The sequence below is a fragment of the Phoenix dactylifera genome, chromosome 12 (assembly GCF_051530095.1).
Source record: "Phoenix dactylifera cultivar Ajwa chromosome 12, Ajwa_hap1_PhDact_Kaust_v1.1, whole genome shotgun sequence".
NCBI lineage: Eukaryota > Viridiplantae > Streptophyta > Magnoliopsida > Arecales > Arecaceae > Phoenix > Phoenix dactylifera.
The window spans coordinates 14,058,764-14,068,893 of NC_143201.1; the positions used below are offsets into that span (position 1 = coordinate 14,058,764).

The 10,130-nt window shown below is 34.1% G+C and overlaps 1 protein-coding gene across 1 annotated transcript; it reads right to left on the reverse strand.

The window, feature by feature from the left end:
• Positions 1–2,103: 2,103 nt before the first annotated feature.
• Positions 2,104–8,501, reverse strand: BUG22 (cilia/flagella-associated protein). The gene is made up of 6 exons (XM_008805247.4): positions 8,337–8,501; positions 7,817–7,897; positions 7,681–7,712; positions 6,952–7,193; positions 2,493–2,729; positions 2,104–2,390 (listed from the first exon to the last, which is right to left on the reverse strand). The coding sequence occupies exons 2-6, from the start codon at positions 7,867–7,869 to the stop codon at positions 2,382–2,384; spliced, it is 573 nt and encodes a 190-aa protein (XP_008803469.1). The 5' UTR covers positions 7,870–7,897; positions 8,337–8,501; the 3' UTR covers positions 2,104–2,381.
• Between the last annotated feature and the right edge of the window lie 1,629 nt (positions 8,502–10,130).

A 10,130-nucleotide genomic window follows, 5' to 3' on the forward strand; every position in this document is an offset into this window, starting at 1 on the left:
TGCGTACCTGCAAGTGCTACAAGTGTAAATAAATTTTTAAAAATTTGTCGAAAAAAATCAGCAAAATTAAGCTAAATTTGATGTAGGATTCATACAATGAGCAGTCTGTTCGGATAAAACCCAGATCAACCTAATACCACTCAAACCCAACTTCTGCAGTAGGAAAAAATAATAATATATTTTTTTTTTCCTACGGACCAAGTCCACAGATTCGATTTGTGCTAGGTGCTAAAACTAGGATGGGCCTTTAGACACAGACCAAGAGGCCTGATTGGTTTAAAAAATCCAACCAAATTCTACCGAATTTTTCAAACAAACATTAAATTTGATAATTCAATATACAATAACAGATTTATCACGACTTGATAGGAATTCTGTTGCTTGCAAGATTTTTTAAGTAATATTAGAACAGCAACAGGAAAATCTAATCTCTGTCGTCTCTTCGTACAGGGACCATCTCCCTTTAGCCGACGGCCAATATCTAGTTACATTTAATTGAGATGACAAAGCAGAATATTTAATAATTTATGGTAAAGGTCAAAATAGATCTCATCCTTTCAGATCCACATCTATCTGGATCTTATCCTTTAATAATTACAAAGCATTTGTAATTGATCCACCAAAAGAAAACGCTATGAATATGAATCACAAATATACAATTACTATTCACATATCAAAATTTATCAATTCATATCTTCATGCAAAACTATTCATATCTTTAATTTGGGAGGCTTCTTGAAATCCTAATGGCAGGAGAACTATTAGAATCTAATAAGAATTACACATTGTTTTGTGCTTTGGACAATCATTTGTTTACTTCAGAAAGCTAATGAAGGAAAGCTGGAAGGGCAGTATTCTTTAGTTTACATAGCATAAAGCGGAATAGTATTCTTCCCACAAAGTTCACATCATCTAATTTATGTCCATATCAGAACTTTATTTGATTCATATCTACATCCATACCCATACTCACATTTGCCCCCAAAAAAGCAGGTACATACATGAAAAATACTAATATCTAATATCCAATATCAGCCCTATTTATAGAGCAAGTAGACCCTATCTCAAGCAAATTCTGGATATTAACTGCCTTGAAACTTACGGCTGAGAGTGGACCGGACATTATCCATCCGAATCCATATTCCACCATCCTAGCCACATCCGAATATCCATTTTTTGTATGTAATCCTATTTAATCTTATCTAGCACTGGTGCAACTTTAAGAAAACAAATCACCATAGCAACATGTTATTGCTTAATGTACCTCCTATTCAATGACATTTTTAATTTTATGATCGCAAAATTTAATTATCTGACAGTATTTTCAAATCCAATATATATTTGTATCTGTTTAACACATACGGATATGCATTTTGCATCCGATTAATATCCATATCTACATCCATATTCATCAAATATAAATAGATATAGACATGGATATACTGACATCCAATCCTTATTTGATCTGTGTTCAGCCCTATTGAAACTTAATCCATCCTTGTTGACCACCTCTTGATATATCTAATTGATCAATATCTTATTATAAGCATCCCATATGCTGAGAAACATAGTGCACTTAGGTTCCCTAAACTTTATGGTAATTGATTTACTCGCATCTATTCAGCCATCAAAGATAGGAAAGAAGCTCTAGTTCCGTGTTCTGCTCTTATTTCCCTTTTCATCAAACAAATAAGCATGGACATGCAAAAACCCAACAATCGACCAGCAGCCTATTGTTGCTCAGCCTGCTAGACCTGTACTACCAATGAACTAGACAGAATAACTACCTAGCACTGCTTAGATGAACAATATCCATTATTTGAATAATAAGCATTTTAAACCTCTAGTAAGGACACCTAGGAAAATTGAGGCGAATATGCTGAATACATCAAGATATTAGGTACATTAGTACAGGACTAACTTTTCCAATTTTTTTCCAAGCAATAACCAAACAGAACCAGCCACGTAGCACTTGCTTAAGTAAGAACAAGCAATGACTATACAACCATGAATCTAACAATGCACATTCTCCTCATATATGTAACATGAGCATAAATAACCAAGATCATAGCATGAAGTGAAAATATGTAAAGGCTCGACAAATCAAGAAAAGGCCATATTTATATTAGAAATATGATATGTGGATATTGCCATAATTACTGGTTTTGTTCACATGCAGCTGAAGAAATCCAATTTAGTTAGTCAAACAGTTCTAACCAACCAATTTGATAACAGAAACCAGTTCAGAGATGGCAGTGGTACGCTTATATCAGTCACATGGCCAGCCCAAGAAGCTTGTATTCCTACTCATAGCATGTTTCTGACAGATCCATTCTAGAGAAATGCTAGACTCCCAGACTTTCCTGGCTGTTCTTCTGGTGCTACACCTTCTGAATTTGAATCAAAATGCATGAGTAGGGGATGCAGAACAAGCAAGATGAAAGAAATTACAGCAATGATGTTTTCAATAGGAAAAAGGTGGAAATACTTACTTGCATTGGGAGGTAAAGTTTGAACTCTGGTGGGAGCTCTTCCTCCGAGTAAAGACGATCAGAGAAGTAAATTCTTCTTAGGCGGCAGTTTGCATGGACCTGCACACGGAGTGTCTCAACATAGTTGGTACCATATGCTCTTCTTGTAAAATCAGCAAGGTTCAATTGAATATTGTTCCATCCATCATCTAGCTTCAGGGGCATGGTGCAGATGAATGGCTTGACCCGTGTAACAGACTGTAAGATAAAGATGTTGAGAGTCAGAAAGGTCTAGCTTGCTTTTGATTGTCTGCAATAAATACAACACAATCATCTGTTAAAAATTGGGTCCAAATCTTTGTTCATTCAACAGTAATAATTGTCCACTTTCATGGGATGAGGAAAAATGGCAAACAGAACAGAGCACTTAAAAACTTCGCCAGAAAATATTGAATCTTGAGTATACTGGAAGGAGGAGGCTATGGAGGGGGGGAATGCAGGATTCGTTGCTTGTGCCCCCAACCAACACAGTGACAAAAGAAATGCATCAACAATTCTGAATCCACTGACCCTAACAGTGGTCATAGAATAAGGAAGGTGAAGACCAGATATTCCAGCATTTGATTGCAGCAGAACATAGTGGTAGTTTATCATGGTTTATGTAAATTATATAAGGTGGTGGTTTTTGAGAAGCGGCAAATGGTTGACAGACAAATTTTCTGATAATAAGTAGAAAGAAAAAAATAAGAATAAACTAAATATCAAATCAATACCATAACTGCCAAACCTTCTCCCAGCTATTTAAGGTCAGATTTATAAGCCTCACTTGCCAATTATTCCTATTAAAAGTCCTCTTGCTATGAAAATACAAAACTTGCAATAATATATATCTCTACTCACGAAAAAGATTAATTATTTAAATGGAAGCGATATAGGCCCGATTTCTCTTATCTCTAATAATCAACTCAAATTTTAGAGGTAACTACTAAGGCCCTGTTTGGCAGAGTTTTTTGTGGGCCACAAAGCACTTTCTAACCCTCTAAAAGTACTTTTGGATATAATAAACGTGTTTGGTAAAAAAATCGAAAAGTTGTTTTAGCTTTGCTAGAAAGCTAAAACAACCTTTCAGAAGAAGCTCCAAAATAGAGCTTCTTCGGAAAAGCATTTTTAGCATGCATCCGGAAGCTATTTTGATTTATAAATTTTTTTCTTTTTGAACCAAAATACCCATAATAAAATATTATAATTACAGAAAATGTCCCTTTATATTACAGAAATCTACAGAAGTCCCAACAAAGAAAACAAAAAATCCAAAAATTAGTTCCTAAAAATATTATATTAATAAAATATTAATATATAATGATAATAATTATAATATGTTATACCTTTATTATTGTATTATACTATAAATATAATATTATATTACATTATATCATAATATATTGATATATTATGTTATATAATATCAAATTATGCTATATTATTATGCTATAGTATACAATATTATATTACTATATTATAATAATATTATATTACATTGCAGTAATCTTATACTATATTATATATTTATATATTAATACATATTATATTTTATTATGCTCTATTGTATAATACTATACAATATCTTTTATGGTCATTTTGTCATACCAAAAGTACTTTCTCAGTTTGTTTACAAAACAAATATTAAAGTTCCACGGCACTTTAAAAATATAGTTACCAAACAGCAAATAGCTTTTTATAAAAGATCTACTTCAAAAAGCTCTACTTCCGAAAGCTCTACTGCCAATAGCTCTGCCAAACGGGGCCTAAATATCATTACATACTTTCAAGAAACATCAAAAAATTTACATCAAGACACCAAGGTGTTTGGAAATCAATATCTTGAATTAAAACTATTCCATGAGCTTACAAGGTTGATCAATCACCTTATCGTCAATATGCAAGGCTATTGATGTCATATACACCATGTAGTAATTACATGAATATAAGCACAATTAGGAAAATTTTTGGTATAATTGAAAAATTAAGACTTGGACCAAATCTCAACATTTTAAACTTAACAATTTTAACGGTTTGTAAAAGAAATAGGGTTTCTAATTCCTAGCCAGCCTACCAACAGTGGTGCATGGGCAAAAGTGACGATAACATATCCAAGCATCTTATTCAGCAAGAGAGAAATTGGAGATATAAGGGCATATAGGGAAAATAACTAAATTTGTTTTTAAAAAAAATAGAAAAGAAAACCTTAAAAGATTGTTTGTTAAAAACATATATGTTTCTCATCCAATCTCCACAATTAGCTTAAGGATATAAGAAATATGACATTTCAAAAATCACCTTAATGATTCTTACCTTGAATCAAAGATAATGTCTAGCCACCTAAATTGATTCAAAATTAAAGTTCCGAACAAGACAGTAAGTATGAACATTTTTTCTGCCTATTGTCAAACCTTTGCATTGGTGGACTTAAACCACACTCTTTTGACAATCTCATAAGTGAATACAAAAATGAGTAGCCAAAGAGAATATAAGACAACTTGAATTTCAAAGTCAATATAAAGCATATCATTGATCACTATCTGAAGTTCAATTATAGAATGAACCACCCTCATAAAGGAACCACACTTTTGTTTAAGAACTTCCAAAAATGTCTCAACCAACTTTGTCATGAGTCTACTTAAAAATCAAGCCTGAACATAACTCTTAACTTGCTCCCCTTGCTTATCTTTAGTAAAAGAAGTCATGTCAAAACAATCATCTCAACAAAACATCTTTTAGTGCCACATATGTATCAACTCAAACATTGTTTAGATGAAGGTTACAATTTTAATCCATAAAACATGTCTGTTTTCTCTGCTAACTACCAAATTTACTAATAAAAAAGAGAACTATTTAATATGTAGATTTTTGAACTTTTAAATTTCAATATTTGTTAACATAGATATGGCTCCACAATACCCTCCATGGAACCAAATAACAAACATGATTCCAAATTTGTACATAGTTAATGGACAAAAACATCACATTTTCAACATTTGGACAAAAAGAAAATCTTAAGCAACACATTAGTGACCTAATGTATAAAACATGAAACATGACCATCAAGCATTAACTTTTGGATAACATAAAGCATTAGTAATCATAACTGTAGTGTATCAATTCACTCTTTGGTTTCTATTCCATGCCTCCAAGATAGATGCAATCAAACCTTGCCTCCTATTGCCACCATGTCTATAGCCTTTTTTCCAGTTAGATGAGTATTGAGATCGTTCCCTGATCATAGATTGAGTGAGCAATATGTAAAAGATCACTTTCCTGCCAACTAGTCCTTCAAAATTCAAGGCAAGCCCTTCACCAGCTAGAAGTTCCCTTTGCCAGGAAATTCAGGATGAATATGCAAAGGCCTCATATCAACTTCAAGGACCACTATTAGACGTAGTCAATCTTTGATGTTTATTTTCGCTCCAAAATGAATAAAATCTTGAATTTTGATGGATTGTACTTTGGTATTTGTAAATGTAATGAACTGCCATCGCAGCAAACTCAGAATGTTGACAAGTTCATGCAATTGATCATACCAGAATTCTCATGCACATGTTACCATATGTAAGTACCAACCTTTTACGTATTGCACCATGCTGGTTGAAAATTGACATGGTACATGGGCTTGATACAGTATTGCATCAACAAATGGTATAGGTGTTATTCCAACTTAGCACCTTTACCATGTGTTGGTATGGGGGCATACCATGCCATGTTGTACCATACCAGTAAAGTACCAGCACCAAACCCAGTACCTAGATGTAAAACCTTACTAAGAACAAAGCAGAAAAATAAACAAACACTCATACAAGTATTTTTATATACTACAATAACATTTGTGACAAAACAAAAACATTTAAGTCTATTCACGCATGCAATTTTACATTCATGCATGATAGAGCATCTTAGATAGTGAGTCCTGACTACTCTTTCAGAGATTAATGATAACATAACATATTTTTATTGATAGTCAAACAAGACTACCTAGAAACTAGCCAAGGTGAAAAATTAAATAACGTACATGTAAATACCTCTACCTCAACCTTTAATAATAACAATAAAACAATAAGCCCAGATAAACTAAAGCATCTTCTTAAATGATGTCCTCATTGCAATTTCAGAGATCAACGATAACAGAACAAACTTCTACTGCAAATCATATGCAACTACCAGGTAACTAGTCAAGTTGAACAATTAAACAACATACAGGTAAATACCTCCACTTCTAATAGTAATCATCCTAACCAGCTATGCCTTCAGAAACTTTCATATGCTACACTTTTGATTTCAAACAGTTGCAATAATTTTACAAATACACCAACAAGAAGTATCTCCAAATGCCTAATATACAATTTATCAACAAATCTATCCTCTCTACCATATCTTCTCTAATAAAAATAACTGACCAAGCACCGAACAATTGGAAAGACTTACAGACTTGAAAATTTGAAGCTCTGAAACGACGGCGAACATTCTTATCATCCAACACTTGGATCTCAAATGTGAAGTATTTCTTAAGGTTCTTTACAATCATGACCAAAAATGGAAGTTTTATCCCAAGTGTTGCACCAGGATCAGCAGGACAGGTAATGTATGTCGATTGCACATTTGATCCAACTATTTCAAGTACATTGGACTGGATGTCTTCATCCTGTGGCCTTTTGATCTGCCCATTGGCAACTGCAGAAATTCCAAGAAAGAGATTCAGCCTTAGATTTCATACGTTTCTAAGAAAACTAGAAATAGAACCCAACCAAAAATCTAATTCATCATCAGCATGTTAGGTATATTTCTAGTCACCAGGAAAAAATGATAGATACTAATGAATCCTAAAAAGGTATGTAGAAGATTCTATACAAACAAAAGATCCTCAACAGTCAATATTTTTGAAAGACTTATCTAGATGCAACACATCAAGGACTTTCAACTTAACAATCCTCTGGGATTATAGCTAATATATTGCCATAACTGTTGCGAGCAATTACATTGGTAATGCAAACTTAAATCTTTATTCCTTCATATAAAACAGTCAACACAAATAAGTTTGCACAACAATCAAAAATTTCAACCAAGCTCATGACTTTTTCAGTTAAACCTGATAAAAAGTAATATAAGATAGAGAAAAATCACCCCAATATTAATAGAAAAAACATGAAAAGCTACTCACCTTCTTTGTCCCATATCTGCAAAGGCTTGCTCCTGGTAAGTGTACCAAAAAGGTGAAATAAAATGTCAGATAACCAGCAACTTCAAACAGATAAACTTATCGAATATGGATGAAACTAATCAAGAAGACCACATACCCAAGACTGTAGAGAATAGATAAGAACCCAGATTGAAATGTGTTCTTGAACATAATTGTTTCCAGATGCGAGCAAGCACAGCTAAAGAACAAACAAAACCAAATCAGTACAATTTCTTCACCAGAGATAGAAGAATCTCAATTATCCGAAGCTCGAATTGATCATTTTCATCGTAAAATTCAGAAGAAAAAAAAATCAAACTACTAATGGTCTACGATAGATTACTAGCAAAATTAGCGAACCGCCCTCCCCAAAAAAATAAATTACGAAAAAAGAAAAACAAAAAGCAAAAAAAAATCTGCACCGTGACTCAATCGATCATTTCAAATATAATTCATCGAGATGAACGTCAAAATAAAGAGAGATTTAATCTCAAGCTCAAAACTTACGAAGATTTATTTTAATATTGCTATACACCCCCGAAAGATTTCTAAGCAATCACTCGAGTAATACCCAAAGTTTTGGGATCAAAGAAAGGGAAAAGAGGAATAATGATACCAAGCAAAATGCAAAACCTAACCTTAGATGAATCGAGGAACAGCGAGACCTCGAAGAGCGGATATCAGGAAGCAGAACCCTAGCAGCCTAGAGTTCGCTCGGTCTTCCTCCGGAACCGTCTGGATAGGAGAACACCAGAGGATAACTGTGAACCGGGTCGGAGGGGGTTCGGTTCAGCTCTATTTGTGAACTAGTACGTAGCTGCTATAACAGCGGCGATTTATGATCCGACCGACGGTATAATTTAAATAAACTTATTCAACATAAATGAATTTTGGTCAACGGTCAATTTTTCGAAATCCATAGATTGAGACCAAATTTAAAATTTTAATTTATTTAACTTATTTTAATTAATTTAATAATTAACTTTAATTATTACAGAATATTTAATCTATTTAAAATCAGTTTAATCGGTTTGAAACATGTTTAATCTATTTTAATTTGTTTAACTTGACTTGCTTAACTTGTTTAATTTATTTAAATTCATTTAAGCCGTTAAAAACTTATTAATTCTTTTAACCTGGCTTGACCTGCTTAATAAATAGATTATATGGGTTGAATTGCGTTAATTGTTTAATAAATAAGTCAGATTTAGAATTAAAATTTTAATCTATTTAATAAATAGATAAGATTTAGGTTGATAAATTTTTGAACCAATTTATATCCAATTCGATTTATATTTAATCTAATCCGGCCTAATTGCCGCCCCTAGCAGCTACGATGTTTTTCTAACAAAAGATAGCCTGAGAAAATAATTTATCGGCCCAATAGTCCAATCCAGCCGCCCCATACCTGTAAAAATATAATACTAAAATTTATCTGCCATAAAGATCCTAGTTGTTTAAGAAGTAATTCTTCCATTTAAGGACTGTACATATGCTACTGATACAGATTTACAATTATAAACATGAATAGAAAAAGGATTAAAGGAATGAGAATATTTAAAAAAATAATAATTTGTTGCTGATTATGACCGGCTCGATTTGAACCTGAGCTTACATGTAAGTTGTCTAGATGAGCTTGGGTATAAACACATCGGCTTGAGACAAGAATGGACTTGGCTGAGCTTGGGCTAGGTGTTTCGTATGGGCCGAAGACCACTTATAGCCCAGCCCAACCCGCCCAATTTGCAACCCTAACAGCCAGAATTTGGAGTTCCTCCCTGCGATCTCTTCTGCACAATCTTTGCATATTGCATGCCAAGCTAAAGATGGCTGCTTGTTGGCACATAGAGATGGCTTGTAATTTGTGGTAGATACTGGAGTCTAGTTTTGTGGGCGATAGCCCTTGGGTCATTGTTTGTTCTTTTAGTGGTGAATCTGTGCCTCTTAATACTACAGTACTGTAGATACTGTAAAAGATACCTTCTTTTTTTTTTTTTTTTTTTCAGAAACAGACGAATCTACAATGCGGGTACGAATACACCTAGTAGAATCGACAAACAAAAGGTCTCGGAATACACCAGGCATCTCATCCTCTCCAACCCATAGGGCGCCTCCTGAGTGGCGCGCTACAAATGTCGCCACCCAGTCCACGGCCCCATTAGCCTCATAATATATATGCACAGCTTGAAATGTGACAGCCTCGCTCACCATCAACCAAATATCACAGAGCAAGGGATGAACTCCTCTATCACCGTACGGGCCCCTCCGGACCCAGCTAATCACCGTGGCCGGATCCCCCTCTAGAAGGATAGAAGTCGCCTACAGCACATGTCGCGCATAACGCAAACCAATCCAAGCCACCCGTAACTCTGCGCCTGGAACCGAGGTGTCGAAGAGCTGAAACCCCCTGCTGCCACCACACTTGAAGTCGG

Excerpts from the sequence above, each read along its gene's own strand:
- BUG22 (XM_008805247.4), bottom strand. The coding sequence starts at position 7,869 with ATGTTCAAGAACACATTTCAATCTGGGTTCTTATCTATTCTCTACAGT. Across the intron at positions 7,194-7,680 it reads GCAGATATGGGACAAAGAAG|TTGCCAATGGGCAGATCAAA; the intron begins GTGAGTAGCTTT and ends GAATTTCTGCAG. Across the intron at positions 2,730-6,951 it reads TCAGAGCTTCAAATTTTCAA|TCTGTTACACGGGTCAAGCC; the intron begins GTCTGTAAGTCT and ends TTTATCTTACAG.